We start from the raw sequence: 18,733 nt of genomic DNA on the forward strand, positions 1-18,733 counted from the left end.
ACGGGCGAATAAACAGAAGAAATAGTGCATGCACTATTTCTCCCATTACTATCACCCGTCACAAAATAACGGCCATTATTAATAATGGGCAATAATGGGTTAAAACGGCTATTAGAAGAATCCCATAGACTATAATGGGATTTTCTAACGGCCGTTTAATGGCTGATTTTCAAGATTTTTATGACGGGCGTTCATTACAGATTAATTTTTATAGTGTAGAAGGGGCCTTAGTGTTCCCTTTATTTTATTTTTTGAGCAGTGTATATAGATAGATAGGAGATAGATAGATAGATAAGATAGATATGAGATAGAAAGAGATAGATATATAGATAGATAAGATAGATTAGAGATAGATATTAGATAGATATGAGATAAAAATGAGAGAGAGATATGAGATAAATATATATATATATAGATAGATATGAGATAGATAGATATGAGATAGATATTAGATAGATAGACATGAGATAGATAGATATGAGATAGATAGATAGATAGATATGAGATAGATAGATATGAGATAGATAGATAGATATGAGATAGATAGATAGATAGATAGATATGAGATAGATAGATATGAGATAGATAGATATGAGCTAGATAGATAGATATGAGATAGATAGATATGAGATAGATAGATATGATATAGATAGATAAATAGATATGAGATAGATAGATATGAGATAGATAGATCGATTCATATGAGATAGATAGATATGAGATAGATATGAGATAGATAGATAGATAGATCGATTCATATGAGATAGATAGATATGAGATAGATAGATATGAGATAGATAGCTAGATAGATCTCAATGGAAATAATCAGCAACCACAAGCTCTTAGCAGCTGCAGATTCGTCACAAAAAAATAAAAAAATAAAATGAATCTCAAACACATATGTATAAAATGTAAATTAGAAAACGTATGATTTTTTTCCCCCCACCCGGGTCGACTATATGAACGCCCACACGTATTGTATACAATAGAGGTCCGCGGCGCTTGTGGTGAATGTGCCACCGGGGTCTGCGCTATTGTGCGGAAAGTGCGAGAGCGGATGTGAAGTGTCAGCCTCTTCCTGTTAGAGGACAATAGAGCGGAGCGGGCAGAGGAGGCGGCGAGGTGAGTGCGGGGCTGATGGGACACACCGGGCAACTTGGGGGTCCGCTGGGGGTGAGGAAGGGGGAGAAGACCGGGGCCTGGGGAGGGGTGTTAGAGCTCGGCGGAGAGTGACTCGGAGCTGAGGCCTAGTGGTATCCGGGAGGGCCCTGTATATAGGAGGCAGTGATACAAAGGGAAGCCATGGGGTCCTCACTGTATTATCCCATAGTGAATGATCTTTGTTGGGTACCATGGAGATTGTGTGTGTGTGTGTATGTATATATATATATATATATATATATATATATACACAGCTGTTGCAAAACTACAACCCCCAGCAGGCACACATAATGTTACAATGCAGATGATGGGATTTTTCATTGGGAACATAAACATTTTTGTAGGAGCATCAGATCCCTGATCACTTATTTAGCCTCTTAGACTATTCACAGATTGTATTCCAGAATCTTATTGGGGGAGATTTATCAAAACCTGTGCAGAGGAAGAGTGGTGCAGTTGCCCATAGCAACCAATCAGATCGCTTCTTTCATTTTCCACAGGCCTCTTTAGAGGCCTGTGGAAAATGAAAGAAGCAATCTGGTTGCTATGGGCAACTGCACATCTCTTCCTCTGCACAGGTTTTGATAAATCTCCCCCATTGAGATTCCATCATAGGCCGCAGTTCACACACACGGGTGCAGATTGCGGCCTTATTGGAATTTGAGACTTGACATGAAAAGTGAATTGTATTATGGATGTGTATGCGGCCTTAGCATCTAGCTGGTGCAAAACTACAAATCCCACCATGCTGGGATTTCTAGTTTTGCAACAGCTGGAGGCACACTGGTTAGAAAACACCAGTAAAGTTGGATATTTCCTTCTGAGAGAAAGTGGAAAGGCTGGGATCATGCTGCATTTGTGTTTTTATTATGCGTTGTTGTTGTTAGGCTCGGTACACACACAGTTGACCCCTTGAGGATGCAGTGACTTTTTTTCCCCCTCGCCTTTCAATATCCATAAGTCTTTCAATGGCGTGCCTACAGGGCCACATGAGGGCAGCTTGTTTTATGCGGAACCAATTATAATTTGTAAAGGAATCAGCCATTTTACCATGATTTACAAAATCAATAGCAAGGCCAAATACAAAAATATTTGGATGTGTGTGTGTGTGTGTGTGTGTGTGTGTATATATATATATATATATATATATATATATATATATATATATATAACTTTTTTTCACATTTATTTATTTATTTATTTATTTTTTTTGGGGGGGGGGGGGGGACTTTTTACATACTGCACTTTACAGTTAAAATGACACATCCTTGTTCTGTAGGTCCGTACGATTACAATACCCAATTCATATAGATTTTGTTTTATTTAGCCAATTATCTTTTTGCATGTACCTGTACTTCCCTCTAGCGGTGCTTTGTGTCCTGCTCAGATCCCCCGATGTGGTCGCTTCCTGAGCTGCAGCCTGACTTTAGTCCCGGGAAGCACCAGGGTCCGATGTGTCATGCTGTGGTTTAGCAAATCACTGGTTGAGGCGGGACATCGCTACGGCCAGCGATTTGCTGAAAGGCAGTATAACGCATTGGGCCCGGGTGGTTCCTGGGGACTACCGTCACGCTGCAGCTCAAGAAGCGACCACATCAGGGATCTGAGCAGGACAGCGGAGGAAGCACTTGAGGTAAGTAAAGGTGTATTTTTTTAAAGGAGATATCCAGTCCTGAAAAACGTATCCCCCTATCCTAAGGATAGGGGATAAGTTTCAGATCGCAGGGGGGTCCGACCGCTGGGGCCCCCCCGATCTCCTGTATGGGGGACCTGCCATCCTTTGGGAAGGGGGGGCGTGTTGACCACCGCATGAAGCAGCTGCTGACATGCCCCCTCAATGCAACTCTATGGTAGAGCCGGAGATTGCTGAGGGCCTCCGTCTCTGCCATAGAGTTGTATTGAGGGGACATATCAGCCCCCGCTTCGTGCGGTGGTCAACACGCCCCCTTCCCGCGTGCTGCCAGGGCCCCGTACAGGAGATCGCAGGGGGCCCCAGCAGTTGGACTCCTCGCAATCTGAAACTTATCCCCTATCCTTAGGATAGGGGATACGTTTTTCAGGGCTGGAGATCTCCTTTAAACCACCCCCACTTTTATTTTTTATTTTTCTACTTTGATATTGTTCTGTATCTTCTGCTCAGTCTCAGTCAGCTACAAATACTGGGAAGGGGTGTTCCCTGGAAGGTATGACATCATCTGAAGCCCTGCTGGGGATAACTTTTTCCCTCACTATGCTACACACAGCCCAGAACAGTTCAGCGTGTGATGGGCTGTGAGACTGCACACCCTCCTCAGCACTGAACTCTACAATCTCAGCTCTGCCCAGCAACTGCAAAAGGAGCAGAAATTTTCAGCACTGTAAGGGGTACTGTGGTGGAATTTTTTTTTAATTTATTTTTTAATCAACTGGTGCCAGAAAGTTAAACAGATTTGTAAATTACTTCTATTAACGACGCAGGACGTATATTTACGTCCTGTGCTGGCTCCCGCCATATAACGTTGTCGGGTCCGTTCCGGCGGCCATCAACGGCCGGGACCCGCGGCTAATACAGGACATCACCGATCGCGGTGATGCCCTGTTTTAACCCTTAAGACACGGCGATCAAAGTTGACTGCCGTGTCTGAATTGAAAGTGAAAGTAACCCTTCAGCTCAGTTGGGCTGTTCAGTTGGGCTGTGAAATCGCGCCATCCCGCACAGCTTACAGGACACTGGGAGGCATAATTACCTGGGTCGGGTCCGCGCTGCTGCAGGCCTCCGGCGTGTGTCCCCGGCGTCGTTGCTATGCGCTGCGCGGCGCATGACGTCAGTGCGCCGCGCCGTGCATAGCAACGACGCTGGGGACGCGCGCCGGAGGCGTGCAGCAGCGCGGACCCGACCCAGGTAATTATGCCACCGGGGATGGGGGAAGGCAACGGGGCAGCGGCGCCGGCAATGGGTGCCGCTGACGCTTCTCTCCCCCTGGCTGTCGGCGCCGCTTCTCTCCCCCTGGCTGTCGGCGCCGGTACCGATAGTCAGGGGGAGAGAAGGGTCGGCAGCAGGGCTCTAGACCCCAGGAAAGGCAGGGGGAGAGAAGCGGGCTGCGACTGCCTCTCTCCCCCTACCTTTCCTGGGGGTGTATCGGGGTATACACGCGCACACACGCACCCTCATTTTACCATGGATATTTGGGTAAAAAAACTTTTTTTACCCAAATATCCTTGGTAAAATGAGGGTGCGTGTTATAGGCCGGTGCGTGGTATACCCCGATAAATATGGTACTTTTTTATTTTATTTTTATTTTTTTTTAAACATGGAAGTCAATGGGATCCGTACAGAACCGTATGTGCGTTTTTTTTTCTTGGAATTTCAAACAAGTGAAACTTTATTTGTAATGGAGTGAAAAGTTAACACATACGGCTTTTTCTTTAAAAGTAAAAAAAAAAAACGGATGCAACCGGACATAATTCTTCAAACCGTATACGGGTTAAAACTTGTACACACGTTTTGATACAGTTCTTAGTCAGATTTTGAGGAATCCAGTTTTCATCAAAAACAGGAACTGTATTGCAAAAACGTGATGTGAATTAGGGATCGACAGATATCGATTTTATTTTATTTTTTTTTTTTTTTCGGGCAGATACCGATAATCTGTCACCTTTCAGGCTGATAGCCGATAACTAGGGATGAGCGAACTTGCAGTAAATTCGATTCGTCACGAACTTCTCAGCTCGGCGGTTGATGTCTTTTCCTGCATAAATTAATTCAGCTTTCCGGTGCCCCGGTGGGCTGGAAAAGGTGGATACAGTCCTAGGAAAGATTCTCCTAGGACTGTATCCTCCTTTTCCAGCCCACGGGAGCACCTGAAAGCTGAACTAATTTATGTAGGAAAAGTCATCAACCGCCGAGCCGAGAAGTTTGACGGATTGAATTTACTGTAAGTTCGCTCATCTCTACCGATAACTTATACCGATATTCCGGTATGTTACCGGCGGGGCAGAAGTCGTTGCAGCGCAATGATCTAAAGCGGGCGCTTTAAATCAATGAACTGCCGCTGCTTTTGCGGTGCCAGAGGCCGCCGCCGCTGCCACCCTCTTCTCTAACCACCACAGTTGCCCGATCGCTTCCCCCCCCCATCCTCGGCTCACATACCGCCGACGCCCCATCACCTCCCCCCATCCCCGGTGTTATAATTACCTGTTACCGGGGTCCGCGATCCTTCTGGCTCCAGCGCTGTCACACTGCATACTGACGGTGACGTTGCGTCGGGGACGTCACTCATCATTATGCAGCGCACAGCAACAGCGCAGGAGCCTGAAGGATCGCGGACCCCGGGAACAGGTAATTATAACACCGGGGATGGGGGGAGGCAATGGGGCAGCGGCAGCGATGGTCGTCTCTGGGCGGGGGGCGGGGTATTATCGGCAAGGTAATTGCCAATACCGATAATGTCCAAAATCACGATTATCGGGCAAACCGATAATTGGTCGATCCCTAGTGTGAATGCAGCCTTATATAGGTTAAAAATATTTACAGGGTATGTGGTACACACAGATAGATAGATAGATAGATAGATAGATAGATAGATAGATAGATAGATAGATATATAGATATATATATATATAGATATATATATATATATATATATATATATATATATATATATATATATAATCTATTATATATATTTTTTTTTTTTTACAATGCTTTAGGTTACAGCTTTCTAAATGATGGTTTCTAGGCATATTAGAGGAGACAATGATTTAATAGTAACACTATTAAAGATGAGCGAACTTACAGTAAATTTGATTCGTCACGAACTTCTCGGCTCGGCAGTTGCTGACTTTTCCTGCATAAATTAGTTCAGCCTTCAGGTGCTCCGGTGGGCTGGAAAAGGTGGATACAGTCCTAGGAGACTCTTTCCTAGGACTGTATCCACCTTTTCCAGCCCACGGGAGCACCTGAAAAATGAACTAATTTATGCAGGATAAGTCATCAACTGCCGAGCCGAGAAGTTTGTGATGAATCGAATTTACTGTAAGTTCGCTCATCTCTAAACACTATATATACATTTTTTGTCTATTTCTAGCCTAGTAACATTTGCTGTCTTTGCGATAATTGTTATTGTGAATTATTTTGTCGGTACTACGTACTGTGCTTGTTTTTTGTTGCAAATATGACTTCAATAAAAATATTTAAACAGAATCAGGTGCAACAGTAAACGTGTATTTTTTATTTTCCCCGTTCTTCTTTTTGTTTGTTATAACTGAGGCAAAGTATATACAGCATCATAGGTCTGGTACCCGACCTATGCTACTATCTGTTGCAGTGTATCCCAACCAGGGTGCCTCCAGCTGTTGCAAAACTACAACTCCCAGCATGCCCGGACAGTTGTAGTTTTGCAACAGCTGGAGGCACTCCGGTTGGGAAACACTGACCTGTTGATTTACATGATATCTAGAGGAATACAAAGCTACAATGGAAGTTGCTCCTGCAGAGTGACTCCATGTTCTGGCCCATAGTGTGCCACCCCCGGGTATGCCATATTTGTTAGGGCATCGTTTGTCTTCAGTAGGGTTATCTAGGGCTGGGCGGTATGACCAAATGTGTGTATCACAGTATTTTTGTAACTTGTGGCTGTTCCACGGTATATAACAGTTCTCCCCCCCCCCCCCCAAAAAAAAAAAATTATTAGCCCAGCGCTCCGCTGTCCCCATCGGGGTACTACTCACGTCAAGCGCTGCCCTCCTTGTCCTCTTGTTTGCTAGCGCTGACACTCTATAGCTGTATCCCTATGCCCGGCTGCAAAAGTAAACAAAATTAAACTTTAATGCACGTTCCTACGTCGGCCTTACGCTCTTCCTGGGGACGTGAACATTGGAGAGCCTATCACCGGCCGCAGCGATGTTCCACCTCCAAGATGTCTATGGCCGAAATACCCCTTTAAAGTGTACCTGTCGTCAACAAAAACTTTTTATATAATGTAGATAATACCATTATATGTATATTTGTAATATACATTGGTAAAAAAAAATATGTACCGTATTTTTCGCCCTATAGGACGCATCGGCATATAAGACGCACCCTATTTAAGAGGTGCAAAATCTAGGAAAAAAAAGATTCTGTACCCAATAGTGATCTTCAACCTGTGGACCTCCAGATGTTGCAAAACTACAACTCCCAGCATGCCCGGACAGCCGTTGGCTGTCCGGGCATGCTGGGAGTTGTAGTTTTGCAACATCTGGAGGTCCGCAGGTTAAAGACTACTGGTATAGGAGGTAATGCTCACCTGTCCCCGCTGCTCCGGACCTGTCACCGCTGCCCTGGATGTCGCCCTCCATCGCTGTCGCTGCGTCCCCGACGCTCCGGACGTCTTCTTCCCCGGTATCCACGCTCTCCGTCGCCACCATCCCGTCGCTCCGCACGCCGCTCCTATTGGATGACGGGACGGCATGCGCGATGACGACGGAGAGCGCCGGCCATGCAGGGGATCCCGGCACGGAGCAGACACAGAGGAGGCAGGTAAGGTCCCTCCCGGTGTCCTGTAAGCTGTTCGGGACGCCGCAATTTCACCGCGGCGGTCCCGAACAGCCCGACTGAACAGCCGGGTTAGTGTAACTTTCACTTCAGACGCGACGGTCAGTTTTGATCGCCGCGTCTGAAGGGTTAATACAGGGCATTGCCGCGATCGGTGATGTCCTGTATTAGCCGCGGGTGCCGGCTGTTGATAGCCGCAGGGACCGCCGCGATAGGTGTGTATTCGCCTTATAAGACGCACCAACTTTTCCCCCACAGTTTTGGGGAAGAAAAAGTGCGTCTTATACGGCGAAAAATACGGTATATTTTTTGTCCCAGCAGCTATTGCCTATGTGTCTATAAGGAGTCCAAATACAGGAAGTGATGGTGGACAAGCGGGGCTCTGTGCACTGAGGGCATGCGGGGCTCTGTGACATGCTCCTGGCTCACACACACATCAGGATGATTGACAAGCCAGGAGCCTGCACAGATCCCTGCTATTCCTGCCTAGTGATGAGCGGCAGGGATCATATTCAAATTCGCAATATTTTTCAAATATATTGACGATTATTCATTCTATGTTCATTCACACTTTCGCATATTCACTATGTTCGTTCACTTTTTTTCCTGCATGTGAAAAAAAAAAAAAAAAAACAGACCCATGTGATAGACCCCTTTAGGCATGGAAAATTTGCATGTGAAAAAAATTTGTCATTGCGAATATATAGCACTATATTCTAAATATTCGCTAAATCACAAAGTGCCGATATTCGCGATAAAAATTTGCATTACGAATGTTCGTGCTCAACACTATTCCTGCCCTCACTTCCTGTATTTGGACTCCTCATAGAGACACACAGACAATAGCTGCAGGGACAAAAATATACACAATATTTAACCAATGTATATTACAAATATACATACAGTAACCCCCCGACATGCGATGGCCCCGACATATGATCAAATCAACATACAATGCTTTTATATGTCGGGGCCAATGCATTAACTGCTATCCGACAGCGCAAAATGCTTAAGCTGCTGTCGGATAGCAGTTTGATGTGCCCCAGCAAGTACACTTACCTATCCCTGCTGCTCCGGGTCCGGACCTCGCTTTCCGGCGTCGTTATTATGTAGCTGCGCACGCCGTCCTGGCGTAACAACGTAATAACGTCACCAGAAAGCGAGGCTCGGACACCGCGGAAGACGCCGGAGGACCCAGAAGACGACGTCTAAGCAGGGGGACCCCATCGGGAGCGGTGAGGACGCGGTCCGGAGCGGCAGGGACAGGTGAGTATTTAATGCACTTTTACATAGTGCTGGGCGGTATACCGGTATGAACCGGATACCGTTTTTTTAAACTTACCCGTAATGGGGGTGGTCCGGGCCATCCATCCTTCCTGTAGTGTCCGGCGGCATTCCGGGTGGAGGGTGAACCGGTCCGGGCTGTCCTTCTCCGGGGGTCCTCTTCTCCGCTCCGGCCTAGTACACTGCATAGACGCCGCTACGCTTGGACGTCAGGTGCGTCGCTGCGCACAGGCGTCACTGCGCAGTGGCGTCTATGCAGCGTTACTAGGCCGGAGCCTGCCCGGAGTGGAGAAGAGGACCCCCGGAGAAGGACAGCCCGGACCGGACCACCCTCCACCCGGAATGCCGCCGGACACTACAGGAAGGATGGATGGCCCGGACCACCCTCCCCGGACGGTCCCTGCAGCAACTGGGGAGGTGAGTCAGGGTTCTGGGAAGGACATGGGTCTGTATAATATACTATATCTACAGTAGGCCCTCCAGCTGTTGCAAAACTACAACTCCCAGCATGCCCGGACAGCCAACGGCTGTCCGGGCATGCTGGGAGTAGTAGTTTTGCAACAGCTGGAGGCACCCCTAGTTGGGAAACACTGACCTATACTATACACTACTATATAGTCCAACATGCTGGGAGTTGTAGTTTTGCAACAGCTGGAGGCACCCCTAGTTGGGAAGCACTGACCTATACTATACACTACTATATAGTCCAACATGCTGGGAGTTGTAGTTTTGCAACAGCTGGAGGCTGTAGGGTTGATTGTTACATCTATTTAAAAGGGTACTCCACTGCCCCAGTGTTCAGATCTTTTAGTTCCAAAAGCCCATTTAGTTCCGCTCCGCCACCTCAATGCAAGTCTCAATGTAAAAAAAAAAAAAAAAATAATTCCGTGAAACACTGTGATACTTTAGAAAAACACTGTGATACTCATTTTTGGTCATATCGCCCAGCACTACTTTTACATTGCACGAATCCCTCAACAAACGATGGATTCGACAAACGATGGGTCGTTTGGAGCGAATTACCATCGTATCTTGAGGGACCACTGTATCGTATTTACATTTATATAAAAGGTTTTTGTTGACGACAGGTTCACTTTAAAGTGGTATTCCAGCCCTTATAAACTATCAGGATAAGACTATCAGAGTGTTTGATCGTTGGCGGTCTGACTTCTAGGACCCCTGCGATTTCAAGATTATTCATGAGGCGCAATTAGAAGGGCGGACATATTGGAGCACCTACAGGTAAAGAACGGCCTCGTTATCATAATAAAAGGGACTTGTCCGAAATTTACGCTGCAGAGACGGATAATAAAGGTGTCCCCCGCCCTATATCGGCAGGTTAGATTTTTGTACTCTGTTGGCAGTTTTCCACAGGATAGGTAATAACTATCTGATGGGTGGCAATTCGGGCACTGGGACCCCCATCAATCACAAGTACCAGGGACAACTATCCCCTGAACATATGAGACACCGATGCATCCCGTGTTTCCAGCAGCCGGACCCCCAGCCAGTAAATACAGCTACTGAAGTCCTATATGAGAGAGGATGAAGTTATATGGGGGCTTTGACTTTCAGGGTTCATCTTGGCAGTGGTAGTTTTGCTACAGGTTGACGGTCAATACATTTTAAAGTTGTAGTTTTGCAACAGCTGGAGGCACCCTGGTTGGGAAACACTGACTTACCGGAAGACACACAAGGGACACTTATACTCACAAGTCTTTAGACAGTAATTCCAAAATTGTGTTCTTTAGAGTGAGTGAGATGCACTATTGCTTTCCCACTACAAGCTTTTCATGTGTTTAAAGGGGTACTCCGGTGGAAAACATTTTTTAATCAACTGGTGCCAGAAAGTTAAACAGATTTGTAAATTGCTTCTATTAAAAAAAAAAAAAAAAAAATCTTTACCCTTCCAGTACTTATTAGCAGCTGTATGCTAAAGAAGAAATTATTTTATTTTTAATTTCTTTTTTTTTTGTCTTGTCCACAGTGCTCTCTGCTGACACCTGATGCCCATATCAGGAACTGTCCAGAGCAGCATAGGTTTGCTATTAGGATTTTCTCCTGCTTAGCACAGTTGCTGATACGGGCATCAGGTGTCAGCAGAGAGCACTGTGGACAAGACAAAAAAGAAATTCAAAAAGAAAAGAATTTCCTCTGTAGCATACAGCTGCTAAGAAGTACCTGAAGGATAAAGATTTTTTTTTTAATAGAAATAATTTACAAATCTGTTTAACTTTCGGGCACCAGTTCATTAAAAAAAAAAAAAAAAAATTTCCACCGGAGTACCCCTTTAAGAAGCTGGAGCCTGCACACGTATGTTCACTGGATAGAAACACCAGATGTATTAAAGGGGTACTCCGGTGAAAACCTTTTCTTTTATATCAACTGGTGGCAGAAAGATAAACATATTTGTAAATTACTTCTATTAAAAAATCTTAATCCTTCCAGTACTTATTAGCTGCTGAATGCTACAGAGGAAATTCCTTTCTTTTTGGAACACTGATGACATCACGAGCACAGTGCTCTCTGCTGACATCTCTGTCCATTTTAGCAACCGTGCATAGCAGATGTATGTGAAGGGCAGCATGGTGGCTCAGTGGTTAGCACTGAACTTGGGTTCAAATCCCACTAAGGACAACAATAAATAAAGCGTTATTATTATTATAATAACGTCAGCAGAGAGAACTGTGCTCGTGATGTCATCAGAGAGCATTCCAAAAAGAAAAGCATTTCCTCTATAGTATTCAGCAGCTAATAAGTACAGGAAGGATTAAGATTTTTTTAATAGAAGTAATTTACAAATATGTTTAACTTTCTGCCACCAGTTGATTTAAAAGAAAAAAGGTTTTCACCGGAGTACCCCTTTAAGCTAGATCTTCTGCGTCTGATTTCCTATCTGTTGCCCTTTAATCTAAAATGGGGGCACAGCACCAGAATAGTTGCCTGCTGTCGTGTTTTTAATAGAGATGAAAAACGGCTGCATTCAGCAATTTTTGTTTTTTTAACTAGCGCCTGCCTGTACTGATCATATGTGAACCCATTGTTTTCTACATTTGTCCTGAACTTTACCTAAATTCAAAGTAGATAGTACAGCCCAGTCCCTTAACATATTTCTCATTTTACTTATTTTTTTTTTTTTTTTTTAGGTTCAATGTTAGGATTGAAGAAGAAGTAATCAGAAAACATGTCGAGTAAGTGATTTTGGTATAGTTTGTGTGATGCTTTTATTAAAATGTTTTAATATTTGATATTGAGGCCATTGACTTGTTAGGTATAGAAAATATGCATCTACAAGTACAGCGCATTGTATTATTGTAGCGGAATCCCTTTTGGAAAATTTTAGGGAAAAGTTTTGCTGGAAAATAATATTGGGGTGCGTTCACACTAGGGCTGCAACGATTAATCGATAAAAATATTCGACAACTAATCGATTATTAAAATGATGCAGTCCTAGTTCACACGGAGTAATCCAGGAGGAATTTACTCGAGTAATTCCTCCTGAATTTGTCGCTCCGAATTAATGCACATCTCCTCTGCCCATTGTCTTTAAAGGGGTTATCCAGGAAAAAACTTTTTTTTTATATAACAACTGGCTCCAGAAAGTTAAACAGATTTGTAAATGACTTCTATTAAAAAATCTTAATCCTTCCAATAATTATCAGCTGCTGAAGTTGTTGTTCTTTTCTGTCTAAGTGCTCTCTGATGACACGTGTCTCGGGAGCTGTCCAGAGTAGAAACAAATTCCCATAGCAAACCTATTCTGCTCTGTGCAGTTCCTATGGGGATTTGCTTCTACTCTGGACAGCTCCCGAGACACGTGTCACCAGAGAGCACTTAGACAGAAAAGAACAATTCAACTTCAGCAGCTCATAAGTACTGAAAGGATTAAGATTTTTTAATAGAAATAATTTACAAATCTGTTTAACTTTCTGGCACCAGTTGATTAAAAAAAATAAAAAAAATAAAAAAGTTTTCCACTGGAGTACCCCTTTAAAAGGTCCTATTACGTAAGGGCAATATCTGTTGAAGAGGCCAATATCGCCCTGTGTAATAGGCCCAGCGATTAGGGGCTGAAATGTGTTAGAGCAGGACATATATAATAAAGAAATAAAATTCCTCCCCATTTTTCTTTGCCTTCCTTTATATTACTTGGCTCTATTATGTTGTGTTCACATTACATAAGTTACATTTTTTTTATATTATATATATATATATATATATATATATATATATATATATATATATATATAATATAAAAAAAATGTAACTTATGTAATGTGAACACAACATAATAGAGCCAAGTAATATAAAGGAAGGCAAAGAAAAATGGGGAGGAATTTTATTTCTTTATTATATATGTCCTGCTCTAACACATTTCAGCCCCTAATCGCTGGGCCTATTACACAGGGCGATATTGGCCTCTTCAACAGATATTGCCCTTACGTAATAGGACCTTTTAAAGGGGTACTCCAGTGGAAAACTTTTTTATTTTTTTTATTTTTTTTAATCAACTGGTGCCAGAAAGTTAAACAGATTTGTAAATTACTTCTGTAAAAAAAAATCTTAATCCTTCCAGTACTTATTAGCTGCTGAATACTACAGGGGAAATTCTTTTCTTTTTGGAACACAGTGTTCTCTGCTGACATCACGAGCACAGTGCTCTCTGCTGACATCTCTGTCCATTTTAGGAACTGTCCGGAGCAAGCATATGTTTGCTATGGGGATTTTCTCCTACTCTGGACTTTCTGGTACCAGTTGATGTAAAAAAAATAAAATAAATAGATAAATAAAACCTTTAAGCCACATTTAAAATGTGATCAGAGCCGCAGATACACCAGAGCATCTTGTGTTACAGGCTGGTTTCAGACAAGCATAATTCCTATGCATTTTTATTGTGCTTGTCTGAAACCAGCCATAGCGTGCGCCAGTGTTTCCCAACCAGGGTGCCTCCAGCTGTTGCAAAACTACAACTCCCAGCATGCCCGGACAGCCGGAGGCTGTCCGGGCATGCTGGGAGTTGTAGTTTTGCAACAGCTGGAGGCACCCTGATTGGGAAACACCAGCGTACGCTATTGCTGCCAGATGCAGTTTACTACACGTTACAGCAGCGGAACAGTCTCCTTACTAAGTCTAGTCAATGAATGAGCTTTCACAGGTTATTTCTTCCAGACATTCACAGTAAAAGTGGAAAACACTTTTTTTTTTTTTTTTTTTTTAAGTTAAACAGATTTGTAATTTACTTCTATATAAAAAAATAAATAAATAAAAATCTTAATCCTTCCAGTACTTTTCAGCTGCTGTATGTTTCACAGGAAGTTCATTTCTCTTTGAATTTCCTTTCTGCCTGACCACAGTTCTCTCTGCTGACACCTCTGTCCATTTTAGGAACTGTCCAAATCCCCATAGAAAACCTGTCCTACTCTGGTGTCAGCAGAGAGCACTGTGGTCAGGCTGAAAGGAAATTCAAAATGAAACGAACTTCCTAGTATTTTATTAAAAAAAAAATAATAATAAATTCCAGTGGAGTACCCCTTTAAATCCTATGCACTTATATATTGTCTGCCAAGTAATATTTCTACGTTCTTTTCAACAGAGCGGCCGTCATATGCTCCGCCGCCGGCCCCGGCACCCACAACAGTAAGTAAAAGCCGTGTGTTACTTCCAGTACTGCACATGTTGTACAGCATTATGTACTATAGAGCAGCTGCAGAGTTATATACTGAACCCCTTTTTAGCCTATGAGGAAATCACTTAAAGGGGTACTCCGCCCCTAGACATCTTATCCTCCATCCAAGGAATAGGGGATAAGATGTCCGATCGCAGGGGTCCCGCTGCTGGGGACCCTCGTGATCTCTCCTGCAGCCCCCCGAGTCATCAGCATTAAGGGAGCGGGGCGTGACATAATGAGGGGGCTGAGCCATGGCGTCACGAACCGCCAGTCCGTCATCAGCCATGGAGCAAACTTAGCTCCGGAGAGCTGATAACTCGGGTGGGCTGCAGGAGAGATCGCGGGGGGTCCCGCTGACATCATACATCTTATCCCCTATCCTTGGATAGGGGATAAGATGTCTAGGGGCGGAGTAACCCTTTGACCTGGAGCACCTAGAACACTCCTGAGGAACCGTAGAGCCCAGCAACAAAGTTGTAATGTAAAAACTAATGTAAATATCTGAAACCCAGAAAATGGATGTGCACTAATTTTAATCACATTTTTTTGTGATTTAAAATTAGTTTTTATTTTTGTTTTTTAATTTTTAATTTATTTATGGGCAAACCTTGCTCCCCTGAATGCTCCGCTTTGTATATGAAGCGAACCCCCATGCCTGCTTTATTCATATGATTACATGTTGTTTCGTCTGTCAGGCACGTGCTGTCATCGTGTAAGTGTGTGGTCCCTGTGTGCTTGCTCTGACTGCATTGCCTGCAGTTAGATTTCTGAATTGTTGTTGTCAGTGTCTGGCCTTTCACCATTGTCACTGTAAGGATACTGACCACACTCTATAAAGTGCATGATCCTGTAAGGGTGGTGCTGACATCAGGAGAAGATCTGTTACAGTGTCCAGGCAGCTCTCCCTTCCCCCTTACAAATGAAAAGTGCAAGGTCGAAAGTTCATGTGTGGTGAAAGAAGGCTGTAGGGGTAAGCAACTGCTAGACAGCTCTGACAGTGGCTTATCTTCTTAAAGGGGTACTACCGTGGAAAACCTTCTTTTTTTTTTTTTTTTTTTTTTTTTTTTAAACCAACTGATGCCAGAAAGTTAAACAGATTTGTAAATCACGTCTATTAAAAAATCTTAATCCTTCCAGTACTTTTTAGGGGCTGTATACTAAAGAGAAATCCAAAAAAAGAAATGCATTTCCTGTGATGTCCTGACCACAGTGCTCTCTGCTGACCTCTGCTGTCCATTTTAGGAACTGGAGAAAATCCCCATAGCAAACATGTGCTTCTCTGGACAGTTCCTAAAATGGACAGCAGAGGTCAGCAGAGAGTACTGTGGTCAGAAAATGCATTGCTTTTTTGGATTTCTCTTTAGTATACAGCCCCTAAAAAGTACTGCAAGGATTAAGATTTTTTTTTAATAGAAGTGATTTACAAATCTGTTTAACTTTCTGGCACCAGTTGATTTAAAAAAAAAGTTTTCCACGGTAGTACCCCTTTAACCTGTGGCCCTCCAGATATTGCAGAACTACAATTCCCAGCATGCCCGGACAGCCGTTTCCGGGCATGCTGGGAGTTGTAGTTTTGCAACATCTGGAGGGCCACAGGTTGAGGACTGCTGTTCTTAACCCTTCTCTCCCTGACAATCATTGGGTGAGGTGGGAGGCCACCATACACATTAAAGGGGTACTCCGGTGAAAAAATAAATAAATATATATATATATATATATATATATATATATATATATATATATATATATATATATATATATAATCTAGCTCTATCATATAAAAATTTCTTTTTTTATTTAAATCAACTGGTGCCAGAAAGTTAAACAGATTTGTAAATTATTTCAATTAAAAAATCTTGTATAATGCAGATGAAATTATGTTCTCTTTGAATTTCTTTCCAGTCTGACCACAGTGCTCTCTGCTGACACCTCTGTCCATGTCAGGAACTGTCCAGAGCAGGAGAGGTTTGCTATGGGGATTTTCTCCTGCTATGGACAGAGGTGTCAGCAAAGAGCACTGTGGTCAGACAGAAAAGAACAACTCAACTTCCTCTGAAGCACATAGCAGCTAAGTACTGGAAGGATTAAGATTTTTAAATAGGAGTAATTTATAAATCTATTTAGCTTTCTGGCATCAGTTGATTTAAAAAAAAATAAAAATAAAATGTTTTCCACCGAAGTACCCCGTTAACAGAGTCAATTGACTGTCATGTCTGGCTTTTAGAATCTGCTGAGAAGATGCGGTATTACTTGCCAGTCATACATTTTAAGGGTGTACTCCGCACCCCTAGACATCTAATCCCCTTTCCAAAGGATAGGGGATAAGATGTCAGATCGCCGGGGTCCCACTGCTGGGGACCCCCGGGATCTCTGCTGTTGCACCCTCCCTGCTGTTGCACCACGACTCCGCCCCGTGGGACATCACGCCCCTTCCCATAGACTTGCATTGAGGGGGCGGAGTCGTGACGTTACGCTCGTCCGCCATTGTGGTCGGGATCCGAAGCCTCCAGCGTTGCCGATGTGAGGTGGAAGCCGTACAGGAGGGTGCAACAGCAGAGATCCCGGGGGTCCCCAGCAGATAGGGGATAAGATGTCTACATGTGCGGAGTACCCCTTTAAGAACCCAACAGTAAAATGCATAAAAGGGACAGGATTGCCAGAATTAAAGGGGTACTCCGGCCCCAAGACATCTTATCCCTGTAAGCACTGCAGGAAGCGCTGGAGGCTCTGCTTTATGCCTCCCGACCACGGGGACGGAGTATCGTGATGTCACGACTCCGCTTCCGTGTGACGTATAGGGGATAAGATGTCTTGGGGCCGGAGTACCCCTTTTAAGGATTACTTTGTACAAGCAGCAGTTCCTTAGCCCCATTTCGTCTCCTCGGACTCATGGGTAGAATGGCCGAAATCTAATTGATACTTTTAGTGTCCTTATGTGAAATCCTAAAGCATTTACAAGACTGGCTATAAATTTTAACAAATGTCAACGTGAAGGTAAACCGTCTAAGGTGAAAGACACACACGATGGATTTGCTGCAGGGAAAGGCAAATCTGCATTAAATTGCCAATTTTGGTACAGCTCTCCCTACAGATGAAATACCAGCTTAAAGGGAACCAATCATCAGATTTTACCCTATATATAACGCTTGGCAAAGTGTTACCGTAATTTTCGCCCTATAGGACGCACCGGCGTATAAGACGCACCCAATTTATAGGTGCAAAATCTAAAAAAATTTAGATTTTGAACCCAATAGTGGTCTTCAACCTGCGGACCTCCAGATGTTGCAAAACTACAACTCCCAGCATGCCCGGACAGCCAACGGCTGTCCAGGCATGCTGGGAGTTGTAGTTTTGCAACATCTGGAGGTCTGCAGATTGAAGACCATTGTATAGGAGGTAATACTCACGTGTCCCCGCCGCTCCGGACCCATCACCGCTGCCCTGGAAGTTGCTCCATCACTGTCGCCGCGTCCCCGTCGCTCCGGAACGTCTCTGCTGCCGGCCGGGTATCCTCGCTCTCCGTCGCCGCCATCACGTCGTTACGCACGCCGACGCACGTACGCGACGACGTGATGACGAGGAAGGAGAGCGCCGGCCGTACAGGGGATCCCTGAACGGAGAAGACACCGAGGAGGCAGGTAAGGTCCCTCCCGGTGTCCTGTAAGCACTAACCCGGCTATTTAGTCGGGCTGTCCGGGACCGCCGCGGTGAAATCGCGGCGGTCCCGAACAGCCGGTTAGTGTCACTTTCCCTTCAGACGCGGCGGTCAGCTTAGATCGCTGCGTCTGAAGGGTTAATACAGGGCATCACCGCGATCGGTGATGTCCTGTATTAGCCGCGGGTCCCGGCCGTTGATGGCCACAGGGACCGCCGTGATAGGTGTGTATTCGCCGTATAAGACGCACCGACTTTTTCCCCCCAGTTTTGGGGAAGAAAAAGTGCGTCTTATTCGGCGAAAAATGCGGTATATAGGGTAAAATATTTTTCTCGTTCGCTCTTCTTTGGGGGGACACCTTACTGATGGGTATATGCTCTTGCCACTAGGAGGCGCTGACACTTGGGGAAAAAAAAAGTCGGCTCCTCCCTGGCAGGATATACCTGCCCAC

At 44.3% G+C, this 18,733-nt stretch overlaps 1 protein-coding gene across 3 annotated transcripts in view; it reads left to right on the forward strand.

The window, feature by feature from the left end:
* Positions 1 to 1,015: 1,015 nt before the first annotated feature.
* The window catches only part of SMARCE1 (SWI/SNF related, matrix associated, actin dependent regulator of chromatin, subfamily e, member 1), a 37,205-nt gene continuing 19,487 nt past the window's right edge, over positions 1,016 to 18,733 (forward strand). For all 3 annotated transcript variants that reach the window (XM_056549014.1, XM_056549016.1, XM_056549017.1), the window contains exons 1-3: positions 1,016 to 1,122; positions 12,106 to 12,150; positions 14,553 to 14,596. In XM_056549014.1, coding sequence (XP_056404989.1) covers positions 12,144 to 12,150; positions 14,553 to 14,596 — 51 coding nt within the window. In that variant the 5' untranslated portion in view covers positions 1,016 to 1,122; positions 12,106 to 12,143. The remainder of the gene's footprint in view (positions 1,123 to 12,105; positions 12,151 to 14,552; positions 14,597 to 18,733) is intronic.

Source organism: Hyla sarda, chromosome 12 (genome assembly GCF_029499605.1).
Source record: "Hyla sarda isolate aHylSar1 chromosome 12, aHylSar1.hap1, whole genome shotgun sequence".
NCBI lineage: Eukaryota > Metazoa > Chordata > Amphibia > Anura > Hylidae > Hyla > Hyla sarda.